This window comes from Caloenas nicobarica, chromosome 7, assembly GCF_036013445.1.
Source record: "Caloenas nicobarica isolate bCalNic1 chromosome 7, bCalNic1.hap1, whole genome shotgun sequence".
In the NCBI taxonomy this organism is placed as follows: domain Eukaryota; kingdom Metazoa; phylum Chordata; class Aves; order Columbiformes; family Columbidae; genus Caloenas; species Caloenas nicobarica.
The window spans coordinates 34,371,224-34,386,980 of record NC_088251.1 but is presented as its reverse complement, the minus strand read 5'-3'; the positions used below and the strand labels follow the sequence as shown (position 1 = coordinate 34,386,980).

At 36.8% G+C, this 15,757-nt stretch overlaps 2 protein-coding genes across 4 annotated transcripts in view; one reads left to right on the top strand and one right to left on the bottom strand.

The window, feature by feature from the left end:
• Window positions 1-15,757, top strand: part of CTNNA3 (catenin alpha 3) — a 499,026-nt gene that overhangs the window by 140,219 nt on the left and 343,050 nt on the right. The gene's annotated exons all lie outside the window — the stretch shown is intronic.
• LRRTM3 (leucine rich repeat transmembrane neuronal 3) overlaps window positions 10,107-15,757 on the bottom strand; it is an 80,551-nt gene continuing 74,900 nt past the window's right edge. The window contains exon 2 of the mRNA XM_065639256.1: window positions 10,107-10,316. Within this exon, the coding sequence (XP_065495328.1) occupies window positions 10,107-10,316 (210 nt within the window). The remainder of the gene's footprint in view (window positions 10,317-15,757) is intronic.

Below are 15,757 nucleotides of genomic sequence, written 5' to 3'. Positions count from 1 at the left end.
TTGTAGAAATGCAAAAATCCTGCTACTTTAAACGGTCAAATCCTCTAAAGCCAATGGTAGAACTTCAACTGACTTGAATGGAGCCAGAATGTCACCTTGTTTCAAAGAGTTAAGCTTGGCTCTGTGGATATAAAAGGACAGCTGTGTGGTATCTGATAAAAACAGAGGAGTGGGCAGTTTTATTAAATTTTTTAAACGTGTGGTCTGTGTTGAATATTTCATGCTGTGCTTTTTTGTTGTTGCCTATATTGCCAGACACCCATGTTTATCGTAGTGTCTTATAAACGTTCTTTGAAAAATATACTTAATACTTCTGTTAGAATACAGTCCTGGTTATAGCTCTTTTTTATTGGAATTGTGCTGTGCGTTTGATGTTTTGACATTCTCTTTATGCAGTTTGGCTATTACTTTCTATTGACATTCATGATGCAAGATGGAAGAATTTCTGCAAAGCAGAAGGAAGAAATTGCAGTTTGACCTACTGTTTAAGCTAAGCAAATCAGTGAGAGAAAAATGTCGTAAAAATACTGTGAATTCACGCTGTTTTCCTCACGCATTTTTTATCAGTATTTTGTGGCAGCCAAAATTTCTGACCGGGAACTAGGCTCTGTGTGTCCCTATTGGCATCAAACTGCATGTAATTATTCAGAGAATGTTGTTTCTCCTTGTAGGAAGTCTTACTACCCACAGGCAAATGTAATCAATCATCTTTTCCTTCAACAATTCCCCTTTTCCCTGTACCCCAAAAGAAATCAGAAAAGATTTATAAGGTTCTGTAGCCCACAAAACCTGCTTCATTATCCTTAAATCAAATATAGCTGATTGCAAAACTTCTATATTTTAAGAATTTGGGGAACAGAGTATTCTGAAGTTTTTGGTGTGCTCTTACTAAAGCTGAAAAAACGCATTTTTTTAAAACTAATTCTTTTGAGAATTATTGCTGCAAAGTAAAAGCTCTTTTTGTCAGAAGAAAAATACTAGATCTACCTTGAGATGTCCAAACAGAATGAAGTATTCAAGCTGAAAAGATACCATAAATTCAAATAGTGTTGTCTTGGTATATGTTTTGTGTTGGTATTCTGTCCTTCTGATGTAACATAACATCTTATTCACCTGTTTTTACTGCCATGGCAGATGAAGAAGACAGCTTGTTGAATCCAGATGTCATTGTATTCACTCCCCTTCCCCAGAGGATTAAATCTGCTTTGGCACCAATCGATATGAATGAGCACCTTCATTTGTACCTTCCCATTTTCATTGCATCCTGTTTACTTGCTTATCTTAATCTCTTACTGTAATGACCAGTGACACAGTTTTGTCAAGTCCTTCGTATTTGAATCATTTTGGTCTTCCTTTTATGTCTGCTTCTCTTAATGTTTTCTCTGTTTTCTTTCTCCATTTTACACATCTACCCCTTCTTTTGTATAGATAGGTTTGTTTGGTTTTTTTTCCTAGTTGGATGTATTTCCTAAAGCTTGTGACATAAGAGAAGATGTTTTTCAGTGAAATGCTGATTCATTTTTGGACAACTTCAATGGACAAATAACTGCAAGAATCTCAAGAGTTGTTACTGGTAGTTAGCACATTTCACTCTCATTCTTAATTGCGGGTTTGCTTTTTCATCTCTTTGGTCAGACAGGACATTTATAAAGCAACTCATACCATATATATGTTAAAGACTTCTATAATGCTTGCTTACTTTTTAAGTTATTTTCCAAGATTCCCTTTATAACTGAGTGTCTTTAAAACTGTGATATTAATGGAAAAACATATCATCATAGCACAGCAGACCTCCGCTTTCAATAGACAGCATTGTATGTCTGTATGTCCTCATTGCCCCCTGTAATTGAAATAATTTTCATATAAGCAATATTTTGGTGTCCTTACTTTTTTAATGTATTTATTTTTTAAATAATTCTGTCTTCGATTTACTTTTCCACTTCTTCTAGTTTCATTAAAGTCTTCTTGGGTGAAACAGGTCATTAGCTATGCTATTTTTAACATAAAAGCACTTGATTTAGGCTCTAATGTAGAGTTATTTATCTGCCTCCTAGAGCAGTTAGAGAATGGAGATTTAAATGTTTGCATCTGTGGATCTTGTCATCTTTTTCTCTGTGGTTGGTTATTCCTTTTACTTCATGTATTTAAGGCCAGCTTTTTTATCTCTCTCAATGATTTACATTTGGATACTGTTTTACTGTTTACTGTGATATACAGAAGATACTGAGTGCTAGAGAAAATGGAAAGAAAATGACAAAAAGCCTTTTTTTCATTATCAGGTTGTTTGCCTGTGTGTATCCAGTCCAGACTCAAATTTAATCCTTCTCATCTCCTATTTTATTTAGTACCTTATTAGCCTGTACCTTCTTTTAGACCCCAGCCTGAAATATCTTCTATTCTAGCTCCATATAATTTTTGAGAATATATTTTTTTGTTCCTGCAGCATAATTTAGTTGCATCTATGATGTTTATATCCCCTTTCTTTACATGCTCTCTCAGGAGTAGCACTGAATTATCTCTGCATTTAAATGACTTCAAGTTTTAGCCAGCAATGTGAGTGTTTTATTTCAGTAACTGGTGTCTTTTTGTGGTATTAGCAATGTTCCTGCATAAATTTCCTCCCCTCCTCTGAATTTGAAAAGGAAAACTTACAATAGGCTGTTAATACTTATTTCTGGAAGGACAAATTAATTTATTCTTTTTCTCAGTATAATTTTGGGGTTTAGTAAGATACTTGCATATTACGTGAAGAAATATTATAATTTAGTAGTATAAAGGATCTGAAATCAGTTATGTATTTCAGTGGATTTCTTAAATTCTTTGCTAAAAAAAAAAACCAACAAAACCTTCAGAAATCCTGAGGCAAAATTTGTGCAGGTGGGGAAGAAAAGAATGGACAAGTGCCAAAGCTTGACTGGCAGCAATTTACATTTGATTTGTCGTTTTACATTTAAACCATGAGACTGATCCTGCAGTGCAGAACAGAGGCAGATCTCTATGCCTGTTTGGGATCCAGGTATCTTCAGTGAGATTCTTTGTAGATTCAAGGAGTTATTCAAGAAATGGAAGAAAGCTTCAGGAAAACATTGCATAGAAATGACTATATTTAAGCCAGACAGTAGATAAGATTGTAAATCTTGTCTTTCAAATGTTATGAATTACAACATATTAAAAATGGAAATAGAAATTTAACCAATAATGCTTATTGGTTCAGGTTCACTAATTCCATTCCTATCTAAGTATATAATTTTTAAAAGTTTTTTGTGGTGGTGGTGTTGTTTTTAATGTACTGGCCATCTCCAGAAACAGCGCATCTGTCTTTCTGAAAGCTCAATTTTTGGAAAATATCTCACTTTCCTCTCTTAAAACATCATGAAGCTTTCAGTCAGTGGTAACCTGGACGGCATTTTTCACAGTGACCCTGGCAGATATGGGTGTAGAGCTCCAGTGGCTGCAAGCAGCAGGTAGGTTAGACGTAAGGAAAAATATTCTAATAGCAAGAATAGTTAAGCATGAATACAGATCAATGTAGATACTGTGTTCCCCAGAGACCAAAGGTTTTTGAAGAAGTTAGAGAAGCATCTACCATAGTAAAGTTGATTTTGCTTTCAGATGGGGAGGACATCATGTCCACGCCTTCCAGGTCCGCTTTGAAAGTTTGCGTTGTGTAATAATCCCTTGACAAAAGTGGAGTTATGACAGTTTATACAGACATCTATTAATCATACGTATTCAAGGCTTTAAGGTGCAAAGAGATAAAATAAAAAGAAAACCCAACACCAACCTTGTGTAGTGGTAGAAAAAAAAAAGGTTTATTTTTATTAGTATGTTATAGCAATGGCATATTTTTGCGTTTATATTTGCAAGATCTAGTGGTGAAGTAAAAGGCACTTGAGTCAGACAAGCTTTGCTGTGTGCTCGGCAGGCAGCAAACCTGTTCAGCTCTGGAGGTGGGCACTTGAAAGGCTTTAACACTGTTCTTTTGCCCTCCAGTAGCTCAGCCTGAATGGTTTTTTTATATGTCTGACATTCTCAATTGTGACAGTTAGAACATGGAGGAAGAGGCACGTTGCAGAAGGGTAAGGAGAAGAAACATGAACCATCTAGATAATGCTAAAGCAGAAGACAAGAAAAAAAAAAATCTTCTTCAGGAGTCTTATCTGCATATTCAGATATACCACTGATAGCTGTATTTTCTTCATTTCTTGAAAATGAGAATAAGGCTTTTGGATAGTGAAGTCTAGACTAATTGTGTGACTTTACGGGTTCTTTAAAAATAAACTTACCAACAGTAAGATGTAAAAGGGAGGTGCATCACCATTACTAGAAAAATCAGTTTTGTTATTTTTTTTAAAAAAATAAATGACAACAAAATGTATTCAATATGAATGGTTCAGTTAATGGCTTTCCATGCCTCATTTATGACACACTGTTGTATCAAACTACTGAAATTCTTGAAGTGCACAGTGCTGGAGGGACCAACAGTTTTCTTTTAGTGAGTATTCTCATCCCTGGTTGGTGAGTTTTTGTTCTCTAAGCAGCACAGAGTTAGTATATACAATATTTAAATTATTTGACTTCAAAATATATTTTATTGGTGCAATCACTTTATGATTAGACTGTAGATTGTACTATTGCTGAATTGCATCCACCCAAAAAATCTGTTTCTTATGGAATACAGAGTCAAAGGTACTCTCTATGAAAGCTGGAATATAACTGAACATTTCTAATTCCTTTATGGTTTATGACAATAACATCCATCCTGTTTATGTCAGTTGAGCCAAGGCAATTAATAAGGCAATAATCAAACATGAAAGTTAATCCAAAGAAATTCCATACTAATGCAACATTGAAGTGTCCACTACTATGAAAATATTAGAGCTTTAATGTGACAGGACTGGGTATAATGAATTCCATGTTGCAGGCTCATTTGCTGTTACACAGCAGGTGCTGTGAGCCACTTTTAAGAATGAGTTATTTACATAAAAAAAATTATGTTGATAAAGTAGAATATAAGCTCTGTGGCATGTGGGATTTTCACAGTTGTACACACTGCACATCAGCTTACATAAAAATTCTTGGCAAGGTTCTAGTGGCAAAATGTTAATTCCTTAGGTGTTCATTAAAGTAACATTAATCATGAACTCTGTTCACGTTGATTTATTCTGAAACTTCATAATTAAAATTAATCAGATGCTATAATTAGGTAGAGCAGGAAAATGGAATTTGGCCTTGTTACTTTATAACAGAACTATTAATTCACTTAAATGTTAGAGGGGTTTTTTTTGAGGAATTTAATGAACATCTGCTTTTAAATATGGATCACACAGTTAAACTAGTATCTGATAAGAGGTTCACGTGTGTCCTTCTATGTTGAAAAGTGTTTTGCAATGCTTTTTGAGAAACAAGTTTCTTTTTTGTTTACTGTTGTGATGGACTTGAGAAAGCTGAAAAAATACACTACTTTCTGCTGAGCTGAATCTTGATTTTATAATAAGAACCTCCCCAAGGAAAATCTGATAATTAAATCCACAGGGTTTCAGGTAATGTCTGTGCTTTAGATGACTGGATGGATGTTATTCAAGCTCCCTGGAACTCATCAGTCTGTCATTATTAATTACATGATAATCGTATTTCTGTGTCAAGAATAGAAGTGAAAAGTGTTATTATTACACTACTCTATCATTCATTTCTACTGGAACAAAGAGGCAGCTTTTCTTCTCAAAGTAAAGTTACTTTCTGCGGGACTTGTGAATGTTACAAATTTTTATGGCTTCGCAGAAGTCGTGTGCACATTCAGAGCGGAGCTATTAAAACACCACATTTGGCTCAGTACGTCCTGACCTATAGATTTTTGGGGCCTGTTGGGGTGTTCTCGGGAAATGCTACTGTGTGCTTGCCTCCTTCTTTAGTTCTTCTATGGGTTTTGTCTTTCAGCTGCTGTTCAAGACAGGTTATTGAGTCTAGATGTACCTTTGATCTGACCTAGGAAAGCCATTGTCATATTAATTTACAGATATCTGTGCCTTTACTGGTAAGTTTTGCCTTTAGGAAGCCCAGGCCCCTCAAACCCATGCAAAATCTCAAGCAAAAAGATCTTTCCCTCAAGAGAGGAGGATCAAGCAGAGGAACGTGAGTTGAACTGTTCTTTCTCCCCTGTTCAGCTGACTGTTTCTGCTAGAGCAGCCAGGAACTGAATACAGCTGCCGGTATTTGACAGTATACATCATCCTGCCATTTGTTCACCTTAACCATCTTGGAGTACTCGCATTGCCAATAAAGTGATTTCCAGAATTTATTACAGTTCCATTGATACTGGAATCCTGGGTTTATTTTTCTAGTCAGTGGTGTTGCCCTTGCATTTTTGTTTTGGTTTATTTTACCATTCACATCGTGGTTTTGGCACAATTTCTGTTCTCTTGTCCGATCTGAGAATTAAAAGTAAGAGATAAAAAATGCCTTGAGAGAGAAGGGGAGAAATGGAGTGACCGTCGGTAAAGCAAGCTAATGCACAACTTCTGAGGCTGGTACATTTTCTGTTTGCTGTATGTTGCTGAAAAAAGTCTGATATCTGCAATGTACCTCTGAAACTGAGTATGTATTTTTTCGTTAGCGGTAGCTCTCAGATCCTTTGATTTAAGACAATGTAAAATGCCTTCTACCACAAATTTTGATCACTTTTTAAATTGAAACAGTCATTTTGGTGTTTATTTTTTTATATACTTTCTTGAGACATGCAGTAATTTGTCAGATTAATCATAAATCCTCTGATCTACTTTCTTTGGATAGGACCTCCATTCAGATACTCGTACTCAATTTCCTAACGGATGTTTCAGCCCTGTAAATTGCTGTACAAGCATGATCCACTGATGGATGGTGTGAATTGTTCCTTGTAGCTAGATTTATTTTTAATATTGTGTGGGGTTTTTTTATTGATAGAGGTTATACTCTCCATCAGTTTGTATTTTGCAAGCATGATGAATTTGCCCGGCTTTTTCTTGATGGTGTTACTTAACTGTGAGACTGAGACTGATTCTGTTGACTTCTTCTGTTTCTGGTTTATGGATCTTATTGCAAAGGGAAATGATAAATGGAAGTGACCCTTTGTAAGTAAATGTTTGAACCCATAGGCTCAGCCTACTTTCTTGCTAATTTGTGGCTTAGAAGACTGGGGCTTGACTATGTGATACTTTTTTGCTTTATCTGTAACTAGAGCATTTACTCTCTATTTCTGTGCACTCCAAGTCAGTATATAGCTGGCAATAATCTCTTGGGAAGCAACTGTATACACACTAACACAGGATGGTAGGAGTGAGTCCTTGCTTGGCTTAGTTTAACCTAGATTTTTTTTCATGAAACAGATGTTTTAGGGAAGGTACCTACCTGCCACCTAGTTTTCTTGAAGACATCCATCTTGTTGAGGATAGCAGATTTTTGGGTTGATGTAGTCCATTAAAAAAACGGTATCCAGTTATATGTGTGGCAAGGTATGTGTTGACACTCTGGATTTGGGGTGGGGATGTATTAATATTCCACTGCCGCTTTGGGCCCCGGGCCGTTGTGTCTGAGCTCAGAGCCCTGGAGGGCGCCGGGGGGGTTACAGGGAACCTGGCACCTCCAGGGACACCCGCCATGGGGGGACAGCAGAGCTGGGCGCTGCGGAGCCCCCGCTGCCCGCGCCGTGCTCTGCCACCCCTGCTCTCTTGAGATGTTGGTCTGGCAGGAGAGGTCCAAGACAAACTGGGTTCCTTCACGTATGCTTCGTTATTGAGGAAAAAGAACAAAAGGAGGAATGTTTGCGTGTACATGAACATAGAGCCAGTTGTGCTTGTTTAACCAGATATTTCAAAAAGATTTTGTGTCTCTTGGCGTAAGAAAATACTTTATCGTGTTCTGAATTCATTAGAGTGTCTAACACTGAAAATATTAATGTCACACAGTTCTCTACAAGTTAGTGGTACATGGAGCCTTTGAACATTTGTGCATTTTGTGTAACTGCATCAGTGCCAGGACCACGGTCATGCACCATAAATATCTGAGGGTGGTGGGTCAAGTTTAGGAAAGGTAGAGTAAGAATAACTGAAATAATTGTGATATTTCATCCTAACAGCTCAGTCCTTCTACTAGACCCAGAATGCCTAAATGTTAAACCTTAAAAACGACTTTGAAATGAAGCAGTTAACTTCTTCCTGCAATACAAAAGTCACTTAAGTCCAGAATGACACCTGCATTTTTGTTTTCGTTTTACAATTAGTAAAATGTATTTTCAAACTGTGCATAGTAAAATTCCAGCACTGTAGAAGATAACCAGAAATTCAGGAACCCATGTAGTAAAGAAATAAGAAACTGAAGTGTAGATGTTTTAAGATGAGTCTTAAAAAGACGAGTAATGTTTTGAATAGCAAATAATTTATGCAAAATATGTTACAAAAATCTAAGATGCTAAATAAATAACCGATACAATGTATTCTGTTTTGACACTTTGTTTCCACTTAAAAGATAGTGAATGCAGATTCATTTGTTAACAATATTTTGAAGCTATTTTTCATTATATTTGCTTTATATTTTGTACAAACAGTTGAACTGTAATTTTAAATTTCAGTCTTCTGCTTTGAAGCTACAGGAAAATATGGTGGGATAAACATTCAGAAAAATAGATTTGTGGTTATATAATTTCTCTTTATTATAAAAAGGTTGCTTCACCATATGAAACTTTTTTCTCCTATATTTTGGAAGGCTTGTGTTCCCTTTTATGTTTTACTGAGTCAGCATGATATAATGTGTTTCGAATTTCTGTAATCCTTTATGATTACAACAGGAGGGTAGTATTATAAAAGTTATTCTCATACAGTATTGAGAAGTCTCAAAGATTTAAAACCAAAGAATGGGATATACGAATGCTTCAATCCAGATATTAAATGGTAGACAAATAAGCAATTTAGTAATTGTTAGAGAATTAATACTACTATATTTTTTTTTTTTGTATTAAAAGTTTTGGGATTTGTTTTCATAGCTCGATGTATCATAATGTTAAAGGACTATTTTACCATTTGGTCCGAATTACTGTATTTTTCAGCAAAGTAGAGGTTTCTTATTTTTGAGTAAAATTTTACATTCCAAGCGTAGTTTAAGGGCTTGTTTCTGTTGCTGCTTCTGTCAGCAGCTTTGACAGAAGTAGATTTGGGGCCCATTTGTCTTTAAGTAGAAATACAGATGCCTGATTCGGCAGGTTATCCCTTCACAGCAGCTCTTGTAAAGACAGCTGCCTGATGAAGTCTTCTGCCCACATTGTCTTGCAGAACAGTTCGACTCTACAGAACATTAGCAGCGTTGGCTAACAGTTGCATACGTTAACTTCGTTGTTAAAGTATATCTGTTTATCATTACATTTTTTCTGATTTAGAAATCGGGCTGTATTTCGAGGCAACAGGTGAGTTTGAGGAGAACTGTTGCATTTGTTTTGATTTTCATTTACAAGAAAACTTGGCTAGGTATTTCAAGATTTTCTTAGAAGTCTGAATAGTTAAACCCTCCTTTTGGTTAATGCATTACTTCTGGAACCAGTAGATAAAATTCTACACATTAAACATGGTAAAAACGGTGCTTATTCTGCAAAGGACAGAATTTTAGATTAAAGTTTTCTGGGCACAAAAGCAGTAACAAAATGATCCCTACAAAACAGAGTAACGTAATAACACAAGAGATAACTTTTGTTAATTTGAAACTTTAGAAACTGAAACTTGTAAAGTAAGATGTAATTAAATTATGGTACTGTACATACCAGCTGTTCTTGGTAATTGAAACTTTACAATATGAAAAATACATTACATCTGTACAGTTTATACAGGTAGGTAGGATGAGTTGAAAAAGATTCACTTTAAGGGTCATACTCTGAAGTCAAAAAAATACTGCACAACTTAACTAATTACAAATTGTAGACTTGAAACAATTAATCTTTGTGATTCATTTTTAATTTGAACAGGGATCCTAGAATCCATAATATTATGTCTTCTCACTTCTGTCCACAATGTTACATAGAATTTGGTTGCAGCCTCTGCTACAGGAAAACAAACAAACAAACAAAAACCAAGGGAAAACCCCAAGAGTTAGGCCAGCTGCTGACTGTGTTCCTTGATTCGTGCTACTGTTGTGATTGTGCTCAGATCCAGATCGGTCTCTAGGTGTGTTTCCGCGGTTTCTTCCTGGGTTTTGGAGTCATAGGGCTTGTGAGCAAGCAGTTCATGATGTACTCCACAGTAACTTATCGTGGGCTGATCATAGGCAAGAAATGTTGACACATTCATAGACAATGGGATCTAGGGGAAAAACAAGGATGAAAAACAGCCAGTTACTAAAAGACATCATAAAGTTGTACTTGCCTGAATTTGATGTTGAAGAAACGGATTGTCTAAAAACATTGCCTAGTGCCAAATATAGTGCCGCATTTAAAAAAATCTCTTCCTTCTCTCTATCCCTCTGTCCCCTCCACTCCACCCAAAGCCTGGTCTTTACTTCAGGGTGTTTTAAACCTGACCACTAGCACCTTTGATCTTGCGGCCCAGGGCTAGGTGTGTGCTTGAAGGTGTTTGTGAGGATTAAGATGTGATTGAACTCAAATTATCTTCAGAATGTGACTAGCCTCTGCTAAAATCAGTCACTGGGAAGGAGAAAGACAAATGACTCTATTGGAGATATATGGAATATTTAAGATGAAATTTAAATGGCTTTTCAAGCTGAAGAGTGGTTAGTGGATCTTGCTTGAATATATCAGTGAGTGTGATACCTTTGGTCTGTTGGGAAATACCCATGACACATTTCCTATTACTTATAGCATAAGCATCAATTTGAATCTAGCGACTTTCAGTAAATACTGGACCATGGTAGATGACAGCTTCAGCCACTCTTATGCTGTGGTAGCTTGGGGACCTTCACTATTGCAGGTGTAATTGAAATGTTTTACGCAGAAAAGTTATTAATTTTTAAAAATTATTTTCTTGGAGATTTTGAACACACTTCAGCATGGAATTGTTTACAATACACTGTAGAATGAGAGGTGAAATTGGTACAGATTTTGAATTGTATGTATTTATACTATTAGATTTATTTATATATATAAGAGAATCAAAGGATGAAAAAGATGACTCTGTTGTAATGGCTGTGAGTCACTCATTGAAGTATTTAAAATTCAAATTTCCAGTCCATTGTAAAACTAAAGAGAACAACTTTTACTTGTGACTTTTATTGTTCTCTTGCTGTTATTTTGAAGACTGAAATGTAATAAAACCAAGTATGAAGACATATGAAATAATACAAAACTGCTTCTCATTAGCACAACTGGTTGATGCTTTTGGATGTCCCACCTGTCCCTCTACATACTCACAACAGCATGTTGGAAGTCCCATTATAAACACTGCTCAGATGCTATGCAAAACATGGAAATAGACTGAAAAACAGAAGGAAATGGATGTCCTTCCTTTCCTACATACGAGACTTCAATAGCTCATGAAAAGCTAAATACTATTCAGCTTAGAAGGTGGACATATATAGCATATCATCTGATCACACTGAGTCAGAAGAATGTCAGTTAAACCTGTGACAAAACTGGATCTTCACAGGATAGAATCAGAAAACCACTGGAATGTATCTTTTTCTATCCTGCCTCTGGTATTTGAAAGATTTAAGGTTAAAGACACCATACTGTGTCATAGATGTCTGGAGATCTGTATCTCTTCATTTACATGAATTCATGAGCTCACCCTGCATTTCATGTAGCCACCTTGGATATTTGGTTAGCGTGGTGGTTTGTGTGTGTCGTATGGTTTTTTGTTTTGGTTTTTTCTCCTCCTCACGATGAAACATTGGATGAACGCCTCAGGCTTTCTTGAAACAATGAAAAGCCTTTACCCAGGGAAGATCTCTGTCATTTTAAATGCATGCAATAAGAAGAAATGCTCCACATTTTTCCCCCTTAGTACACACTAACAGTTTCTTTTTTTAAACTATTGAACATTGGATGGTGTCGCTGTGGGCACGGATTATTCTTGGAGGCTGCAAAGCAATGAATGTGTCCTGTCTCCTGTAGCTTTGCTCTCGTGACAGAGGAAGGGCTACAGTGCTGTGCTGTGCTATGTCCTCATCTTTCCTGTGATCACACCCAGAACCCTGTCCCCAAGTGATCTCCTCTAGTCGCAATTTCAGTACAGCCAACACAATGTCTGGAGGACGGATCCCCTCCCTCCCAGGTTGATTGTGCCTTCAGTGCCCATGGTACCATAGGGTAAAACCAGCTCTGGTCCCCTTTGTGCCTAACGTAAAGACCGCCATGAATTCTGGAGATGGGATGTAAGCAAAACTACTTCATCTCCGTTTGTGTTCTGTTTACCAGACCTAAGTGCCTGAGAGATACAGAGAATTTCTTGCTGAATGAACTATCCTAGTAAACAGTGAGGCATGAGGTGTCCCAGAGAGCGTACAAAAAGTGGCGTAAAGGCTCTGGCTGTACAGGGAGTCATGTAGATGTGCTGGTACTTACTTTTTCTCTGCCCGCTCTGCTGATTTAGTCGTATTTGCGGTGCCCTTTTTTTACAGGGGCAAAGGGTGGTGAATGGCCTAGAATCACTCGTGCCTATCCACACTTCCATGGAAACCAGACAAGATATTGTGCAATCTAGCTTCAAATGTACTGTAGCTCACATTTGGGTTGAAATAGTCAATGATGAAAAATTTGGTACCGCATCTATCAAAATAGAAGATAGGAGTCGACATGCTTCATAAAAATTGAAATCTGTCTCTGTGTGTTTGTAATAAGAGCCGAGGCTTGCACACATCTTTGGAAAAGGTTTGTTATATCTTTGTTGGACTGGAAAAAGTGTGTGTGTTATGAACTTAATACCTGGTCATATTCTCAGTAGCCCTTTTTCATATATTTTTCATGTAATGTGTGTAAATTTCTGACATTTCATCATGTTCTGTTTTTAGCAACAACAGGATAGAAAGCAAAAGCAAGGAAAGGAACGCTTTACTTCAGAACTATAGTCAGAAACAAGCTGATAGTTTCTTCTGACCTACTCCTTTTTATTATTGCGTCTTTTTTCCTTAAGTGTGTCCCCTTCTGTGTCTATTTCCTAGAGTGGTCAGGATGTGACTACCTGCCATATTTCTTTTTAGTGTATTTGGGGAAGGAGCCTTCCTGGTCACTGCTGTTCATACTGCAGCTCATTTGTAACCCTCGGTGAAGCTGCTGCCAACCGCTGCTTTATTGCTGTCTGAGTGTGCTGGGTCACTGAGGGCTTCTGTGGTATAGCCCTGGAACAGAGATGGAAATTAAACAAGGAACATCCCTGTTTGTATTTCCTAATTTGCATTTTTCCTTCTGATAGTGGGATGTCTCTCAGTAAAAGTTCTATGCTGTTCTTTGTGCTTTAAAAAAATTCCAGTAAGTAGTACCACAGCATTGGTAATGAAAGCTCTCATCTCTTTGACACAATTCTGGAGTAAAAACCACTGCATTGTTTAATTACAAGTCATGTGTGAACTTCAGATTGTTTGGAGTTCGGGTTCAGATGAGCATCCCAAAAGCCTCAGTTTATATCAGATTTGCAGTTCAGAGGCTTTAAAATTGCAATTACTATTCAAGGAAGCATCTGTCCTGCAAACTGAATTTCATTGCATAGCATTAAATTTCTGTACAGTGTGTACGAGGGAGAGAGAAGTTCCAGCAACCCCGTATCTTTTTCGTAAGGAAGTGTAAACCTTGAGAAATGTTTTACATAGAAAATTTGGCTGAAAGGTTATATTTACAAAGAGGTATAGCAGACCAGGATTTTTTAAAAATAACTCTCTTCTGTCCTGACAAGAATTTAATCAGTGTTTGAGATGTTGGTGTTTTCAAATTTCTGTTTCGATCCTCACTGGCTTTTGAAAAGTTTCCACAGATTAAAAAGGGAGGTTTTCTTTACCAAAAAAAAAAGACTGAGAATTTGGTTCTGGCTTCTCTCTAGCAATTACAGAGATCTGCAGGAAATAGGTTATTTTATCCAGACTGCGGAAGTATATTGACTACTAAACAGATGTGAACTGGTCGGGGAGGAATGCTGCTCACTACAGATGGATATCTTGGCAGTCAGCGAAGATGAGAAAGGTTCTAGCAAAGGCGTACAGCATTTCTTAAGCTTCTGGTGTTGTGGCTGTGTTCTTATCTGATTGCCTGACCTTGGCTTGGCTTTCAGAAGAAACAGAATTGCATTTTTTTCTGAATTTATTGTATTTAGAATTAGAGGCAATATTTTCAGCCTAAGGATTTTGGTGTTTTGTTAAATGTAATGGACGTGGGGTGTGCAAGCCTCCTGGGGGGATTTCAAGACTCCTGGAAATCAAAACTTGGAAAGTAAAGGCATAGCCACAGATCTGGGGTGGCTTAAGAATGTAGGCATGGGAAAATGTGATAGGACAAAGGTATATTATCCATGGAGATAGCAGAGATAAAGAGCTGAAAAACAGAAGATCGTGAACGGGAGGGATGAAAATAAGTATATCGGGTTGAATACTGGAACAGGAGAATGAAATGGGCCGAAGGATGGAAGCAATAGAATGGATGGAGTTGTGATATATCATTCTGGAAATGTACAGAAAATGCATAATATAATAGGAATGTCATTACAACACAGGCATGGGAATATATATCAGCATATGGTCAACATATGAGAATTAAATCTATTTTATATAGAAGTCAGTGGAATTTTGCTATTGGCTTCAGTAAAAAAGAAACAAGGAACAAGCCCTTGTAATATATGCCAGGGAACCATAAAGGTTTTATTGGCAGGAATCAAAATTAAATGCTTTATTCATGACCACTGTAAAGAATCATGTTATTTCAAATGAACTTCAAAACAAACCTGATACTTCAACATCCATTATTTCGTCTTTGTGATGTATTTGCCATATTATTTAAATTTATTGGAGGTTAAATTTTGAGTAGTACTATTTTTGAATCCTTATGCATGTAAAACAGAAAAAGGCTTAGAAGGAATAAAATACCTTGGGTTTATTAGATAGAGAATACATTACAATGAATTATAATTAATGTATTTAAGAAATCTTCTCTAAATTGTCTCTTTCATGAATCTTAACAACCTGATTTAGAGTTCAAATTACAAGTGAAGGCAGTTTCTGTCTTCGTTTGTGAACACTCTGAATTTCTAGTTTCTTTTCTGTTTTGTATACCCATGAACCTCACCACTCAGTGGTGTTCCTCCATAGATGCCCTTTTGTTTGCAGATGCAACATTGTGGGGCATTGTAATGCTTGTCCCAAATTCTACCACAGACCTTTCAGAACATTTGACTGTGTTTTCTATGTCCTGGTTTTCTCTCAAGAGGAACTGATTTTCCCTAATAGGGCTAGATTAACTTGGTTATTTCTTTGTCTTCTGTTGTTGTAAGATGCAGAGAAAATGCTATGTAAGGTTGCAATCCAAATAGTCTCGTTCCAGTGCTGCTGGAGTACAGCAGTTCTGTGAATTTTTTGACTTGTGTTACAAATGACTTGTTGTGTTGAATGGAAAAAACCAGTTGAATATACGCCCCAGGCACAGTGTAGTGCCCTGGCAGATACTGTGCTCCTTAGGGGTTCCTGTTTGCTTCCAATAACCTAGGTAGGCCTTGCAATATTTGAAGTTCTTCGCAGGGTTCTGGCTTATTGGTGAAGTTGCACAAGAATGACCCAGACACTCATTTAAGCTTCTTAACTGGCTTCTTCT